General features: G+C 39.4%; 1 protein-coding gene across 1 annotated transcript in view; it reads right to left on the bottom strand.

The window, feature by feature from the left end:
* Positions 1 to 18,371, bottom strand: part of PLEKHH2 (pleckstrin homology, MyTH4 and FERM domain containing H2) — a 95,542-nt gene that overhangs the window by 34,915 nt on the left and 42,256 nt on the right. Inside the window, exons 14-17 of the mRNA XM_008699810.2 lie at positions 16,622 to 16,780; positions 7,741 to 7,821; positions 3,440 to 3,619; positions 628 to 736 (exon numbers count right to left, since the gene is read on the bottom strand). Coding sequence (XP_008698032.2) covers positions 628 to 736; positions 3,440 to 3,619; positions 7,741 to 7,821; positions 16,622 to 16,780 — 529 coding nt within the window. The remainder of the gene's footprint in view (positions 1 to 627; positions 737 to 3,439; positions 3,620 to 7,740; positions 7,822 to 16,621; positions 16,781 to 18,371) is intronic.

An 18,371-nucleotide genomic window follows, 5' to 3' on the forward strand; every position in this document is an offset into this window, starting at 1 on the left:
AGGTAGAAGATGCCTCTGAGAAGGAGCTGATGAGAGACAGAGAAGAGAAGCCGAAGTACAAGGAGATAGAAAGATAAAGTCTTTCCTAAAATCAACATTTATTAAATTCCTATGCTAGATACTGCAAATATGATCTCTGTATTATATAAAGCATAGCACAGAATCTATACTCTCAATGGGGACACCTGAGCCATAAAAAAATAATTTCAAGGCAAAGCAACAAATGCTATAAAAGAGTTAAATGCAGAGTGCATTGGGACATACTTTTAACATTAACTAAGTACCTTTTATGAGCCAGATGCTGATGTGCAGTAGGCTTGCTGGTGGGGGGAGCTCCTAAGGTAGGATTTTACTAGGTTAGTGAGAAATGTGAAGGAAGGGGGCAGTTTCAAGCAGAAGGAACAATGTGAGCAAAGGTAGGAAGGTTACAGGACACGGCATATCAGGAACTGATGGTGTCCCTGGAGCCTAAGAACCACAGAGAGAAACTTGGCCCATGACAAACAAAGTCAATGAAAGGATGGGTACATCACAGGGAAACAGGAACTCACAAAGTGAAAACTCAATTAGGCTAAGAGGGTTGCGTCCATTTCATAAACTATAAAGCCTTACATGTTGTGAACTTACAAGGTTCTCCTTCAATATTTAGCAGTTTGCAAACAAGTTGTTCGAATTCTGATCCAACATTTACATTGTTGCTTCCTGCTGCAACAGTCAGATGATAAAGCCAAGTGTCCTTAAAGTCAAAACACATTAATAGTGATGTTAACCAAGATATAATTTTGATAACTTAAAGAAAAAACAACTTGTTTAAACAGTAGAAAACTTTGACACTGAAAAAATTCTATAATTTTAAAATAATAACCAAAAGCCACTCAGTCAAACAGTTCTGAAGCAGGCTCACTTGAATTATGCTCATAGTGCCTTTTCCCATGGCTCACATTTTTATTGTTTTCTATAGATGTTTCTTAGAAAAGCATGATAAAATTAAGGAAGTTAATATGATGTTGAAAGACTAGAATAAATACAAATAGTTCGTATTCTTTTAAGAAACATAATAAAGTCTATCAAATTTAAAATCTGACTCCAAATACATATGAATAACACATACAAAATACTTGAGAAATCCAGAAAATTTAAAGAAGAAAATAATACCCAGAAAGAACTTACCTCAACACAATAAAAGCCATATAAGAAAAGCCCACAGCTAATATCATACTCAATGGTGAAAAACTGAAAGCTTTTCCTTCAAGATCTGGAACAAAGCAAGGATGCCCACTCTTGCTACTTCTATTCAATATAGCACTGGAAGTCCTAGCCAGAGCAATAGGATAAGAAAAAGAAATAAAAGGCATCCAAATTGGGAAGGAAGAAGTAAAATTATCTCTCTTTGCAGATGACATGCTCTTATACATAGAAAACCCTAAAGATTCCACAAAAACATTGTTAGAACTAATAAATGAATTCAGCAAAGCTGCAGGATACAAAATCAACATACATAAGTTAGTTGCATTTCTATGCACTAACAGTGAATTATCCAAAAGGGAAATGAAGAAAATAATCTCATTTACAATGGCATCAAAAAGAATAAAATACTTAGGAATAAGCCTAACAAACCAGGTGAAAGACTTGTACTCCAAAAACTATAAAATACTGACAAAATAAATTAAAGCAGACACAAAAAAAGGGAAAGACATTTAGTATCCATAGATTGGTAGAATTAGTTTTATTAACTACCTAATCCACACTACCTAAAGCACCTCCAGATTCAGGGCAATTTCTATCAAAATCCCAATGGAATTTTTAACAGAAATAGAAAAAACAATCCTAAGGAACCACAAAAGACCCTGAATAGCCAAAGCAGTTTTGAGCAAGAAGAACAAAGCTGGAGGCATCACACTTCCTGATTCAAAATATATCACAAAGCTACAAGAATCAAAATAGCTTGGTATGGCATGAAAACATACATGTAGGCCAGAACAGAGAGCCTGGAAAGAAACCCATGCATTTATGGTCAACTTATCTTTGGCAAGACTGCCAAGAATACATAATGGGGAAAGGACAGTCTCCTCAATAAATGGTGTTGGAAAAACTGGACATCCACATGCAAAAGAATGAAACTGGACCCTTATCTTACACCACACACAAAAATCAAAAAACGGAATAAAGACTTAAACAGGAGACCTGAAACCACAAAAGTCCTAGAAGAAAACATAGGGACAAAGCTTCTGGACATTGACCTTGGTGATGATTGCTTAGCTATGATACCAAAGCACAGGCAACAAAAGTAAAAATAGACAAGTATGATTATACTAACTAAAAAGCTTCTGCACAGCAAAGGAAACAATCTACAAAATGAAAAGGCAACCTATGAAATGGGAGAAAATATCTGTAAACCATTTATCTGATAAAGAGTTAATATCCAAAATATATAAGGAACTCCTATGACTCAATAGTAAAAAAACAAATAGCCCAATTAAAAAATGAGCAAAGGGAAAAGAAATGGGCAAAGGAACTGAATAGACATTTCTCTAAAGAAGACATACAAATGGCCAACAGACACATGAAAAGACCAGAACACCAGGATCACGCCCTGAGCCGAAGGCAGACGCTTAACAACTGAGCCACCCAGGCGCCCCCATTTAGAACTATTTTGCTATATGTGTGAGACAAAAAACTAATGTTATCCTAAATAGCCAATTTCCTCAATATATAATGGGTATACCAAACTATGTATTGAATAATCCATTGCCTCCCCCTTAATCTGTGATGCCTCTTTAATCACAAATTAGTTTCTATATATTTATTTTATATTATATTAACTTTTATATTGTTTACTCATTATACCTACATATAATACAGATAATGATTCATTTTCAATTGTATCTAAACCAAAATTTTGTTGAAAATGAGCCAAAGGGGCACCTGGGTGGCTCAGTCGTTAAGCATCTGCCTTTGGCCCAGGGCGTGATCCCAGGGTCTTGGGATCGAGCCCCACATCAGGCTCCTCCACTGGGAGCCTGCTTCTCCCTCTCCCACTTCCCCTGCCTGTGTTCCCTCTCTCACTGACTCTCTCTCTCTCTGTCAAATAAATAAATAAAATCTTAAAAAAAAAAAGAGCCAAAAATATAAGGGGGAGGCCTTAGAGTCACCCCAAAATACCCAGGCTAAGAGATCCACATTTTGAACATAAGGTCCCTTTGTCTTCAGCCTTCATGTGCTAATTTCAGCCTTGAGATCACTTTTAATGAGAGGACAGAAAAATGACACATGTGAATAAGGCTAGTTTCCAGGGACACAAAGAATCTCTGAAAATAGAGCTGAAGGTCTTTAACAAAGTTCTTTTCTTCATGTCCATAAAATTGATTCGATAATTATTACTAGTACTTAATGACATCAATGTACATCATTCAAAATCAGCCAGTAAGTCCCGAGGTACCTTTTCATGCTTGGATCCAATCAAGAGGTAAGTTGGGCCTTGGTCCTTCGGGTGGATCACGATGGTGTAATGTGTGGATAACAGACTTCTCCCACTGGCTTCATAATCTTCATCTGAATCACAGGACCTATCAACCTCTTCAACTTTAGCCTCCCAGAGTTTGATCTGACCTAAAGGAAACTAAAGTAAATGTTAGTGATTGTGAGGAAGGCACTTTCTAAATCTTTTCCTATTAAAAATTTTCATAGTCCCTTTCATTCTTATCTTTATAAGGCATATCTTCTTTTAAATGAATGCCTAAAGGCAGCTGGGTTATCCACATTATTACAAAAGTAGTAGCCACAACTGAAATGCCCAATGTAATATAAAAGAACAGTTCGAATACTAGCCAAGAAGCTACTTCTGCGCAGTGGTTCAGATTATTCATTACACTGAAATGATCCATTACCTAGTCAAGCAATTATGTAATTCAGTCAAAATATTCATTTGACTCTCCCCACCCCCTGCCCGCAGAATTGATTTGATTAAGGTACCGGATCAAAAGGACAGTGTAGACAAAGTCTCAATACTAGTCATAGAAAAAGTGACAAGATTAGGCAGCTTACACAAAGAAGTGTGATGAACTGTCACCCTAAACCCCAATGAGAAGTGTTTTGAGGGAATTTATTAACATATATAGCACAAAACAATGCTATAATTTTTTCCATCTTAAAGTGTAAGAAAAACTTCCTAAAACTGATTTACATTGAGTTTTACCTACTTTTATTGACAAATGCAATTCAATTTTCTGTGTTGAATATTTAGCTATTAGTTTTAAAACTTCTGCTTTAATTAAGTACATTTGTTCCAGGAAAATACATGGTCTGCTTCAAATTTACAGCTTCTAAAATACTTTATCAGGTTTGCAATTGCAAACCTGAAAATGTTCATTCTAACCTCAAGGATATTTACCATCATCCATTTTCATGCTCAGGCCCAGGGCTCAATGCTTGGAATTTTTTCCCATCTATGCTCAGTCTCTTGGTGATCTCATCCAAGATCATGGCTTTAGTACCAGCATATTTTAGCTACTCTCACACTTGTAACTCCAGACTCACTATCTCTACTGTCTAATAACATCTCAAACAACCTGCTCTTCCCAGTCTTTTCTATCTCAGTTGTTGGTAACTTTATTTTTCTGTTTAGCCCCAAACGTTGGCATCAATACTGACCTTCTCACTATTCCTCAAACACACCAGGCACACTCCTGCCTCAGGGCCTTTGCACTTGCTGTTCCCTCTGCCTGGCATGCTATTGCCTGAAATATCCACATGGCTGCTCTTTTACTTCCTTCAGACCTAATTAAAATGTCACCTTCTCAGTGAGGTCTTTACCTGGATATCTTACCTAAGCTGAATTATTATCTGCCCAATAATTGATTAATAGTACAAAATTAATTCATTTAATTCATTTAATTAAACGTGTTGTCTTACATGAGAAATATGACTTTTCCCCATTAAATTAATAACTATTTTCTCAGTAGTCACTATGTGCAGGTTTTAGCCCACTCTTCTGGGCACTGAAAGAAGAAAATTTATTTCTGAAGGAAAAAAAAAAGCAAAATTAACTTACCTACATGCTTTCAGAAAAAGGCAGGAAAACAAAAGCCAAATAAATAAGGAATGAATAATATTTTTTACTTATTGAATAAATAAAATTTTATTTATTGAATATATTCATTATATATTTATAGCATGGTATTTATAAAAATAAATAGGTAGGAAGCTTTTAAAAATGGGATAAAGAAAACTAATTCTACTGTGATAATATATGACAATACTATCCTAATTATGTTTAGGCATATTCGATGTACGAAAATCAAGGTTCCATCCACCCCAACATTTAAAGATGATTATTCATTTTACCAAAGGATTCACACCACGGCTCCAGAAAAATAGTAAATAGACCTAGTGTTTTCACATATTTTGACTGAATAAAAAAAGACACTGATCCAGTTTAAAAACAAATTGTTTCTGAAACACCATAGCGTGAGATGAAGTAAGTCCATATGGATTCACATGCATTCTCAATACTTTTCCAGTGATTATATTGGATTTCTACTCATTCATCTACATTCTTCTGACTTGTTTCTTCTATGACCAATGTTATCCATTTTTTTTTAAAGATTTTATTTATTCATTCAACAGAGAGAGAGACAGCCAGCGAGAGAGGGAACACAAGCAGGGGAGTGGGAGAGGAAGAAGCAGGCTCCCAGCAGAGGAGCCTGATGTGGGGCTCAATCCCATAACGCTGGGATCACGCCCTGAGCTGAAGGCAGACGCTTAACGACTGAGCCACCCAGGCGCCCCGATGTTATCCGTTTTTATTACATTATTATTATTAGTGAGAATATTTAAGTTCTACTCTCAGCAAATTTTAAATAATTTTCTCTTTATAAAACACATACTTATTATAGGAAGTGTAGAAAGGTATAAGAGAAGGAAAAAAAATCATTCATAAATTCTACCATCATAGATAATTACTCAACATTTTGGTATAGTTCTTTTTTTTTTAAGATTTTATTTTTAAGTAATCTCTTAAAACCCACCATGGGGCCCAAACTCAAAACCCCAACATCAAGAGTCGCATGCTCCACTGACTGAGTCAGCTAGGCACCCTTTTTTTTGTACAGTTCTTTCTGATCTTTTTGTTACGCATATTTTTACATAGATGTGCCAGTCTGAGAATTAAAAATTCACCCTACCAATCATTCACTTCTAAAATCTCCCGGTAATTGCAGAAGAGAAGTTGAGAACTCTGTAGGTCAGAATCCCCTTCTCTCCAGGGTTCTTGGCTAGAGCCTGCCTCTGAGAGAACCTACACGAGGTGCGGAAGGTCAGGGTGAAGGAGAAGTCGTGACTCTCTCGAGACACTTGCAGTCCGATGAGTGGGCTGATGGGAGTGTCACAGAGCTTTCCCCTAAGCTGTTGAGGACCAGCTGCCTCCACACTTTGGCCTCAGCTCTCCAGTGGCAGTTTCCCTGACCTCTGTTTCCCCAACCTTTCTAAACGTTATAGAACTTTTCTAAAAGTGATGGAGGTCCCTAATTCTATACTAGAACGGTCAGACTAGAATACATAGAGTGGCTTCTGCTTTCCCGACTTAAAATTAGTTGGGATTATGCTGAATGTACAATTTTGTATTGTGCTTATCCATGTTGCCTCTTTATGTTAGTATCTTCCCACATGACTTCAGAGGTATCATTTTTCATAGCTGACTGTGTTAATTCCCATCCCGTGAGCAATACTGAGAATAATGGCGTGCATCTTAAATACATGCAGATCAGAACTGGGAGCGCAGTCTGAAAATGGAACCGAGAAATAGTAACGGACCTACGCGGTCATTGGATCAAGAAGTCCGGTCTCACTAACACAGTAATCAGTCACAGACTTCCATTCTGTGGAGCCGGCAGCATTTTATGCAAGTACTTTTGGCCCATGTTGGTTCAACTGTTAGTTTCAGGAATCCCAAGGTGATGCAGAGTACCCACAGTGATAACCAGGCATACATTTCACCTTTGAAAGCTATCTCATCTTTTTCCTCTGACAGTGCAGATAACTCAAGTTCTTTTGGGGGGAAGATTAGTTTAAAAATGAATACAAGGATAGGGGCGCCTGGGTGGCACAGCGGTTGAGCGTCTGCCTTCGGCTCAGGGCGTGATCTCAGCATTGTGGGATCGAGCCCCACATCAGGCTCCTCCGCTGTGAGCCTGCTTCTTCCTCTCCCACTCCCCCTGCTTGTGTTCCCTCTCTCGCTGGCTGTCTCTATCTCTGTCAAATAAATAAATAAAATCTTTAAAAAAAAAAATAAAAAAAAAAAAATAAAAATGAATACAAGGATAGAAATATGTAGAAGATGGATAGATCAGTGGATAGGTAAGTATATCCCTATATCTAGGGATTTGAGGGCCTGGGACCGGGCTGGATTCTTTTCCCTCCCCAGAGTTCCCTTTCCTGTCTTGCTGTCCCCTTCCTTCAACCTTACCTAGTCTGTCCAGAACCTGAGGAAACACGAGAAATTGACAGTTGGGAGTAGGGAAGACTTCTCTCTTTTAAGATCAAGATGCATTACTTAAAAGTTGCTAAGACTTCTAATTAAGAATCAAGACCCCTGTAGGTATGCGATTACCTCAGTAATACATTTTATGCAAGATTTCAACCTTATCAAAAATTCTAAGGTTTTAGCTAGCAGTGAAAGAGAACACCCTAAGCCACAACCAACAAAAAATTTCTCTAATTAGCTTATTAAAAATACATACATACCTTATCTTCTTGACTACGAAAATAGTATAATGTTTTTCCTATAAGTGTACACCAGACTCTCTTGGAGTAGCCATGCTTTACCTGAAATCATATTTCAAAGAATTATAAATGTAGCTCAAAACTCGGACACCTTGAAGTATAGCACATGCACCCTACCTGAAACTCTGTAAGTATCCACTTTGCTCACGGTATAAGTGATATTCCAACTCGATTGTCCAAACACGGTTTAATATTGCCCTGTTCTAGCAGTACCGGGGCACATCTGGCTTTGGTGCTCACCATTTAACACTTAAAAAATGTTTGCTGTATGTCAAGGAGTATGGATAGGGCTGAGAATTGGGAGACAGATAAAACAAGATGCCTATTTTACAAGTAAGTGTATTTCATAATTTCCGTATTTCTTAGATTTTCAATAACCTTGTGGCTCTCGGGGTTACCCCCTAACAATGTTAGAAATGAGAAGATTAAAACCTAAAAAATTCTAGTGCTTTTCCATATGTTAAAGATTCACTCATTCAAAACATTTGGAGCCTTCTCCAGAAGGATTCATACAAAATAAGAAAATAATATTAAAATCTGTAACTATATACTGAATACTACCTATATGTCAGGAACAGTGAGTGGGACAGAATTTGAAACTAGCTCTTTTTTTAAAAAAAAGATTTTATTTATTTATTCGACAGAGATAGAGACAGCCAGTGAGAGAGGGAACACAAGCAGGGGGAGTGGGAGAGGAAGAAGCAGGCTCATAGTGGAGGAGCCTGATGTGGGGCTCGATCCCATAACGCCGGGATCACGCCCTGAGCCGAAGGCAGACGCTTAACCGCTGTGCCACCCCGGCGCCCCTGAAACTAGCTCTTGACTTTGAATAGTCAGAGATTGCTCTAGAGTCTGGGAACAGGGATATGAACAAGACGCGGGCTCCTTCCACAAGGAGCTCATAACCTTGCAGGGAGGACAATGAAACCGGCAAGTATGCAATATACCATCATTAAGGACACAAAAAGTTTACATTCATATCTGTTTCATGTGGAAGACATTTAATCAAAATTTTTACTGAATATTGTAGGTTTTTCATGATTTGGTGGCTTTATGAAGATCCTTGCTGTGAGTTCCTCCCTGTCCCCGTCCTGCCCAGGTACAGGCATTGATCTTTGCCAGACAGTCCCAGCCACACTGTCAAGCCTAGACAAACACCAAGAACCCCACTCTCGCCAGTGGGTAAGATTTACAATAAGCCCTGGTGCTCCAGACCTAGAATGTGGTGTGCAGGGTTGCACTTACCCTATAATCCTACTTCCCTGGCAGCCCTGCCAAGCCTTGAGGCTCGATCCTCTCCAGCAAGAGAGTGGGCTTCAAACTAGAGATGCCCACCTCCTAGAAACCAAGACACTGGCCAGTAAAACTAAAGCCTGACATGCTGTTGTCGCGCTCGCCCACGGTGATAAGTATTAAGGAGAAAACTAATGCAGAAGAGAAGGAAGCAGTTGGGGAGAGGGGAGGGGGTGTCTTTCACAGTTCACAAGAAGGGGGTCAGGAAGGCCTCACTGACATCGAGTCAGGCCCTGAAGGAGGTGAATGAGCCATGCAGTCATCTGAGGGAAGAACACTCCGGACAAAGGGGTAAGAGTGAAGGCCCGGAGACGGTGTGTCTGAGACCGAGCAGTGAGGGGAGAGAAGGGGTCACTGGGGAAGGGACATGAGGGGAGAGGGTGTGAGGCATGCATGTTTTGCAGGGCCCTTGGGATGACTTACATTGAAATGGCCTGTTCTGACAGTAATACACTGAGAAGAAGAAAAATAACTATAAATAGATTTTATAGGAGGAAGGTCACTACAGCAGAAAAGGCCTGGTTTTTGAGGTCAAAGGGACCAATACTTAAATTCGAGTTCTGCCTCATGCTAGATGGAGGTCCTCAGGTGACTAACTTAACCTCTCAGCCTTTTTGTCCATAATGTGGGATTATATCTTACTGGGCTGATGTGATGACCAAGGGAGAACATGTAAATAAAGGAAAATAGTAGTTACTCAATAAATGCTTCCTTCCTCACTATGAATAAGGAGAAATAAAACACATGTCATTTAAACCCACACACGCAGCCAGACTTTGGGCTTTCAAAGCTGTGGTTTAAGCAAACACCACCATCTAACAGTTTAATGGATTTAGAATCCTGCTTGAGCAAAAACAAAAAAATGTTTCATTTGGCAAGACATGTTTCAGTTTAATTAAATTTAGAAACATATATTTACAGACAAATATCCTGGAAGTTTTAAATAGTTTGTGTCACCCAGGTTTGTTTTTGTTTTTTTCCTTTCTTCTTCTTTTAAACAAAATCCAGAAGGGCCTCTCACCAAAACTGGAATATAATGCATCTGGCTCTAGAGAGCATACTTTTGAAATGATTTATCTTTAAAATAGAACAATGTGTACCTTTGAAGAACTACAAGTTAACAAAGACCTTTGCCAATTCACTGTAAAAGTTGCTTTAAAAGCACAGTCTGTCTTTATGTGTACATCTGATTATATTACGATTTCTCAAAACTCTGACTTATTCTGGAAAATTCACAATAAAGCAAAAGATGCTAGAAGAAGCCTCATAAAAATTTAAAGGCAACCTCAAATCCCAGGGCTTTGGCGATTGAAATAATTGAAAGAATCGCTTTTTACCTTGAGTCCTTAAGAAAGGTCTTGCCTATTGGTTCTGTCTGAAACTCTGAAGACACGGTGTAACAGACCCTAACGATTAACCTCTGTCCTCACACAAAATACGAGCTCCCACGGTCGTCCCTCCTCTCCTAAATTCTCATGCCTGTAGCCTTCCCCACCACAATCCTGCCACCCAGCCTTGCTGACTTCCACATCTGGGTGAAAGTCTTGTGAGAATAACAGCCAGCATTTGGGAAGTGTTTATGATGTGCCAGGCACTGTTCTAAAGCACATATGCTTAAGGATTCATTTCACCCTCCCAACATCTGTGAGGCTGGCACTATGATTAAGCCTCCACTTTACAGATGAGGACAGTAAGGCACAGAGCCTGCAAGTCGCCTACTCAAGGTCATGCAAGGGCAAGTGGCAGAGCCAGCACTTGCACCCATGCTCGTGCCCTACCCCCTGCTCCACTGCCTCTCTACATCCTTAACTCACAGTTTCTTGCTCTCTCGCTTTCCTTTCCAATAACCTTTGTTGTCCCTCCATGCTTGCCATCCATCCCCTCCACCACACCCTCAACTGTTTTTCTTCCCTGGAAACTGCTCCACTTCTGGAAACTGACATTCTATTCTCTGATCTCAACCTTCTCCCCCTCCTTCTCTTCTTACTCACACCATTCCTGTTCTTTGACCTCATTCCAGACGGTAAGTTCCCTGGTTCTTCCATTTCATTCCAGTTTATCAGTTCTCTCCTGGCCTCTCTTCCTTCCCTACCAACCTTGGGTCCTGAATTTGGTCACAAAACAACTCTTGCTCCAAGGCCTGGGACTGTGTCCCATCCTCTGCTTCTAACACTCAGAAAATTTCATCTGTTTGCTTTTAGGACATCCAGTGAAGAGTGTGGGAAGAGGGAGGGAAGGTAATGAGGCATTTTCAGACGTAACATTAGCCATAGTTAATAACTTAAAATTGGGTGATAAATATATGAGGGTTCATTCTTTTTTTTTTTTTAAGACTTCATTTATTTATTTGAGAGAGAGAGCATGCGTGTGTGTGTGTGAGAGAGAAAGAGAGCACAAGCAGGGGGGAGGGGCAGAGGGGGAAGCAGGCTCTCCGCTGAGCAGGGAGCCTGATACAGAGCATCATGACCTGAGCTGAAAGCAGACACTTAGCCACCTGAGCCACCCAGGCACCAGAGGGTTCACTCTATTACTTCTTCTACTTTCACATGTTTGAAAATGCCCATAAGAAAACATTTATTTTAAATCATCATCTTGATAGGCATGTATAAAGCAAGTAAAATGTTCATTGTAGAACCTAGGTGGTGGGAATATGGGTGTTCACTATAAAATAGTCTCCCAACTTTTCTGCATATTTGGAAATTTACATAATAAAATGTTGAAAAAAATTACTATTCTCACATCACTACAATGTAAATTCTCTGCTCCTATTTCTGGGCATCTGAAGATGTGAGAGAAAAATAACCAATATGAACTCAAATCACTAAAGTCAGGTGGACCCTGATAACACTTACCAATCTTTCTATCTGCCCTTGAGCATTTCCCGATGTCCCTGATTATTCTTAGTCCTTTCCCTCATTCTTACTAAATAACTTTGTCTTGTGGAGTAATCTTCATCAAGAAAACTGAGGCTATCACATGTGATCTCACCCAGTGTCCCACAAACTTAGATATTTATCCGTCCTCGCCTTCCTGCCAGCCTGGCCCTTCCATCATGCTAACCCCCCATGCCCACCCACCATGCTGTTCCACCATGCCCAACCCCCACCCCCACCCACCATGCCTGTCCACCCACTTCTGAGCTTTGCTCTCCATTTCCCACTTCACCTCTCTACTGTCTTCTTCCTCTCAGTTTGAAAACTCAAGATATGCCTTTGCCATCCTAAAAATGCTTCTCCTGACATCATGTTCCCTTCAGCTTCATTCCTTCTAACGTGCTGGGCCGTGCAGACAGTCCTCCAAACTCAAATACTGCACTTATTTCATTTCCCCTTTATCTTTCAACATAGTGCAATGTGCCTTCCTTGCTGAGCACTCCACAGCATCTGATGCTGCAGCCCACTCCCTCCTGGTCACACACTCCACTCCCCAGCCCCCGCGACTTGCTTTCCAGGGTCTCACATCTCCTTTGTGTGCTCTCAACTTCTGCAAAACCCAGTGTTCTAGCAGCAGTCTCTGCTCTTCCACAACACACATGTCCCTGGGTGACTTCTCTCACTGTCACGAATTCAATCACTATGTACGTGTTGAGGATTCCCCAAATCCGTCTTTCCAACCCAGCCCCCTCCTCTGATGTAGCCTGGTGTTTCTAGTGCCTGCTGGACTTCTTAATTTTTAACTCGAAGTTCTTAAAATTGGCATGGTCCAAAAAAGCCCTTGAATCATCCTAAAACTGCTCCTCTTCTCTGAGCTCACTTTTCATTTATTTTATTTTATTTTATAAAAGATTTTAATTATTTATTTGATAGAGAGAGACTGCCAGCAAGAGAGGGAACACAAGCAAGGGGAGTGGGAGAGGAAGAAGCAGGCTCCTAGCGGAGAAGCCTGATGTGGGACTCGATCCCAGAACGTTGGGATCACGCCCTGAGCCGAAGGCAGACGCTTAACGACTGCGCCACCCAGGTGCCCCTATTTTATTTTATTTTTTTTAAATTTTTAAGTAGACTCCAAACCCAGCATGGAGCCCAACACAGGGCTCAAACACATGACTGTGAGATCAAGACCTGAGCTGAGATCAAGAGTCGGACACTTAACCTAAGTGACTGCGCCACCCAGGTGCCCCAACCTGAGCTCTCTTATCTTTCACCCAGCCAATCTTGTCTTTCTCACTTCCTGACCCCGAACTCAACCAATCTAACCAAAGATTTTAGGTCCTACCATTATTTAAATGCACCCTCTTCTCTCTTTCTCTATGACCAGTTCAGAGTCTCATGCTCTTCACAAGAACCACTCTGCGAACTGTTGTTAGAAGCCCCAGCTCGCCTCGGGCAAATCCACCTTCCCCTCCGCAGAGTGACCTGTTCTGTTTTGTTTTGTTAAGATTGTATTTGTTTATTTGACAGAGAGAGACAGCCAGCGAGAGAGGGAACACAAGCCGGGGGAGGGGGAGAGGGAGAAGCAGGCTCCCAGCGGAGCAGGGGGCCCGATGCGGGGCTCGATCCCAGGACCCCGGGATCACACCCTGAGCCGAAGGCAGACGCTTAACGACTGAGCCACACAGGCGCCCCCAGCAGAGTGATCTGTTAACAACAGGAATGTGCCCCTGCTCCTGTTTCCAACCTGAAGGGTTCCACACCACCTTCAGGGTGAAGAATAAAGTCTTTAACAAGACAAAAAAAAAGCCCTCCGTGATCAGGACCCTCCAGCTTGTTCTCCAAAGGACTTGTTTTCAGGAGAGGTGGCACTGCTTTGAGACACTCTGTCTTTGTTCTCCCTGTCTCCCAGCCTGGGAAACCTTCCTTGCCCATTTCCATTTGGTGTAACTATGCCTTCTCCTCCCTGAAGACTCAGCACAAACGAATCTTCTCTCAGAACTTGTTCCTGATCCCACAGCCTAAATTAGATTTCTCTGTGACCTTACCATGCATCTCGTAATTGCACTTGGTACATATCATTATAATATGCTATTTCCCTTTCTTGCCCAATAGATTATGAGGTTCTCTGAGGGATGGGGCAGTGGCCTATTTATCTTGAAGTCCTGCAGCCCATTGCCTGGCACATGGTCACTGCTCAATAAATTTTTGTTTTTTAAATAAATGACTTTTTATACAGAAAATGTTCTTCCTAAGCATTAAAACACAAGTTGCAAGAGTGAATGAATATCCAGAATCAAATTAGTCAAGTTCTTAATATCTACCTACATATTTCTGTACTTAATAACAATGTGACAACTTGAAAAAACCTCCTCCCCTCCAAAGTATTCAAGTGCCATCCTACAGTATCTTAAATTGTAGCCTGAATGTGAGCTCAGAACAAGTCACTCAGAAGAACTGAGGGACGTTTTTCTCTTCTAAGGCTCTGAGGGTGAAAATATGGGGGTGGACATGAAAAATGGTAGGAAGGAAACCTAATAAGCATCCTGTCTATAAACCCAAATGGTTTAGTCATCTGATAATCACATCTACTTATCTTCATTTAAATGCAGTTGTGAGATGGGAGGCAGGGAATAGCAGAAATGTAATGTGCAGGAAGTGACAATGGCATGTGGATAAAGTAAAAACAACCAAACAAACAGATTGTGGGAGACGTAACAAACCCTTAGCAGCAGGATCATATTAAAGTCTAAGGGTTTGATACACATGGTCCTTGAAATCGGAGGACAACTAGTTATTATGAATTATAGTAAGAATATGATTTAAAGTAGCACTGTGTTCACTGGAAAATATATATTTGCATAATACCAGGGAGTTTCTATGCCATTGGTAACTGAAAAAAACATTTTCACGGTAATGTAGCATTTTGGAAAAAACATAGCACAATTTGTTGTGATGTTGAATGTATTGGTGAATTTTTTCTCTTAGTTTTGGTGTAGCTGGTCAATCTGTAAACGTTACTGAGAAGCACCCATCTATGTTCCCACATTAACGCTAAGTATAAATCACATGGTGACATAGCTTGTCTAAATCAAAATTTTTAACTTCTTACTTAAACAAAACACATGAATGATGAGTGATTAATTCGAGGTTATTTCTGTCTGTAATACTTTATGTGCAAATATTTTATTGTATTTTTCTTAAAGTCACCAATAGGATTTTTTAAATTTAAAAATAATATTTATTTTAGCATAAATCAATTCTTCCTCATTCTAAAAAAGTTAGAAAACAGAATTAAGCAAGAATAAAATCAGAGCTACAATATATCTTGGTATAGTTCATATTCAGACATTTTTCTATACATATATATAACAAAATGGGATAATAATATAATCTGCCTGTCTATTTTATCAACTAACAATGCATAACATATTTCTATAGCACTAAATATTCTTTTATAATATTGAAAATGGCTGCATAGTAAAGCATTATCTGATTATATATACTTGTTTAAACTATCCCCTACTCTACATTTAAGTGGATGCCAATTTTTCTTCATTATAAACTGTGCCATGCAAGTAATCTTTCTGGGGCAACTGAAATGTTCTGTATCTTGATAGAGTGATAGTAAATACTTGTCAAAACTCATCAAACTCTATACTTAAAATCTGCATTTTATTTATTTATTTATTTATTTATTTATTTATTTATTTATTTTTATGTAGACTCCATACCCAGCGTGGAGCCCAATGTGGGGCTTGAACTCACGACCCTGAGATCAAGATACGAGCTGAGATCAAAAGTCAGTTGCTTAGCTAACTGAGGTACCCGGGTGCCCCATGATCTGCATTTTAGTGTATGTTAATTATACCTCATTTTTTAAAAATAGGAAGAAAACAAACCATGCTGTGATGGACATTCTTACACTTAACTAAGACCATTTCCCAAGTATAAATTTCTTGAACTGAGATTGCTGGATGAAAAGGTCTGTATGAATGTTTTTAAACATTTAATATTCACTCATTTCTTCATTCAAAAACATTCACTGAAATAACACTTCGGTCAAGATACTGCCAGATTGCCATCTTCTTTTTTTCTTTTTCCATGTCACCTCTAAAGTAATATGTTCACTAGCAGATTTCTTAATTTGTGTCAATACCGTGTTTTATAATTTAAAAAAAAATCCCCCCTTTGACCAGATTATTTTTTTAATAGGCTCCATGCCCAGCGTGGAGCCCAACAAGGGGCTTGAACTCACGACCCTGAGATCAAGACCTGAGCTGAAATCAGGAGTCAGACACTGAACCAACTGAGCTACCCAGGCACCCCTTGACCAGATTTTTAAAAATATCATTTGTATTTCTTATGTCTACCGAATCTACTTCTTTCCCATTATGTCCTTTGTTCCTTTTCTCTCATTGATATTTATCCTGAACTTACTGATTAGGAAAAGCTTGTTTTCACATGTATCAAATATTTTCCCAAGCTTTTCAACCGTCTTTTAAAAATTCTGGTTAGGGAATTTTTGATGGTAAGAACATTTGGTATCCTAAGTAAAACACCCTTCCCACCCAAGATAATACAAATATTCAATACATATATTCTCTGACACCCACTTATGATCACTGGGGCTAACTCCCTGGTTGCCTAGGACACTGCTATGCACGTAAAGGTCCTACCTTGGTGAGCAATCCCTTCACTGTTGGTTTGCCCTCAGGCTGCAGAAAAAGTGGGTTGGCAGCTTGTACTCGGAGAACATTCTGTAACACTTTAATCCATTCTTCCAATATATTGGGAGAATCTGCAGTCAGATAGTATGTGTGTTTTTCAGTGGTCAACTAGAATGGGATGAGAAAGAGATAGGAAAGGAAACTCTGAAGATTTCGGATTATTAGCATTTCCCTGTCTATCCTTAAAACATCATTAACATAGAACCAAACATGCCATACCTTGAATCCTAGGTGCTAAATAAATGACTCTGTAAATAATTTAGAGTAGTTTAACTACTTTGTGAGAATTACAATAATTAACTTGGTGTTAAAACAGTTTTTTTCACTTCAGTTGACTTTAAAATTTTTCAGAGTATTCAGCTTTTGAGTCATGAATTTTTATGTCGTTTACTCATTACCTTTTCTTTTTCTCCCTTGAATGCGCTACAGGCTCCTGGCTGTTGAAGTGAACAGCAGCATGATTGGAGATTAGAATAAAATATTTTTAGCAAATAAAGAGGAGTTATTTGTTATAGAAATGAAGAAATCAATTATAAATAAAATAAGAAGACCTTGCTTAGAAGAAGAGAAATTCTTACAACATGTGATCAGATATTAGGAACTCACAATTTTTCAGTCTTAAATTAGCCACATTTCAAAATTTCCAAGCATTTCAGAAGCTTGTAGATAAGTCTTTTTTTTTTTTTTAAGATTTTATTTATTTATTTTAGAGAGCGAGAGAGACAGAAAGGAAGAGAGAGAATATGCGGAGGGGGAGGGGGAGAGGGAGAAGAGAATCTCAAGCTGACTCCACACTGTGCTCAGAGCCCGACGTGGGGCTCAATCCCAGGACCCTGAGATCATGACCTGAGCTGAAACCAAAAGCTGGCTGCTTAAGTGACTGTGCCCCCCAGGCGCCCCCCACTTACAGATGATTCTTACCTGCCATGCTTCAAGATGAAACTTTCCCTGATTCTCCCTTCTACATTTTTGGGCAGTTCTCAGTTATTATCTCCTTAAAACACTGATAATGAGCCTTATTCCACTCTCCAAAGAAGCAAGATGAGAAAATAATAATTTCTGCAGGCATTTCAGAAATAAAGTGTTTGAATTGAAATTGTATATACCAAACTATCTCAAGAGTGTGTGTTTTAAATTTAACAGGTCTAGCAAGACTTGCCTTATTGTGTGGGTTAGTGGACAGCAGCTATGCCAAGGGTGTGACTTGGTGAGAAGTAGGACAGCCTTCTCCTCACCAATAGCTTTCCCACTTAGGGGCTATAGCAGCTGAAGTTCACAGAAGAAATGCCATTTTCTGGTTTTATATCAAAATGCAAGCTCTCCTGAATTTGGTAGTACAGCAAACTAATAATATCTTATTGGGAATTCATTTCTCTGATAAGCCTTCCCTAAAATAGCTAGACAGTTTGAGAGCTGAGAGTAGCTGGGAGATCAAGAATAGGGAAAGAAGAGTGTATGGGATAAAGGGCAAAGGAAGCACTGTGGACAGTTACTCGACACAAACCTAGCTTATGGTATATTTTTAACTGAAAAGGCCTGGGGTTTCACACATTTTTGAGGCATCACACTTCACAAAGCGAATAAAGAAACACCGAATCATCCAATCTCCTCTCTGTTAGCTTGGTTAATTAAGAATCGAGTTTTGCATGATACAAAGAAGAAAAAGTAGGGGGGAAGAAAGGTTAAAAAAAAAAAAAAA

Source organism: Ursus maritimus, unplaced genomic scaffold (assembly GCF_017311325.1).
Source record: "Ursus maritimus isolate PB19 unplaced genomic scaffold, ASM1731132v1 scaffold_6, whole genome shotgun sequence".
Classification (NCBI taxonomy): domain Eukaryota; kingdom Metazoa; phylum Chordata; class Mammalia; order Carnivora; family Ursidae; genus Ursus; species Ursus maritimus.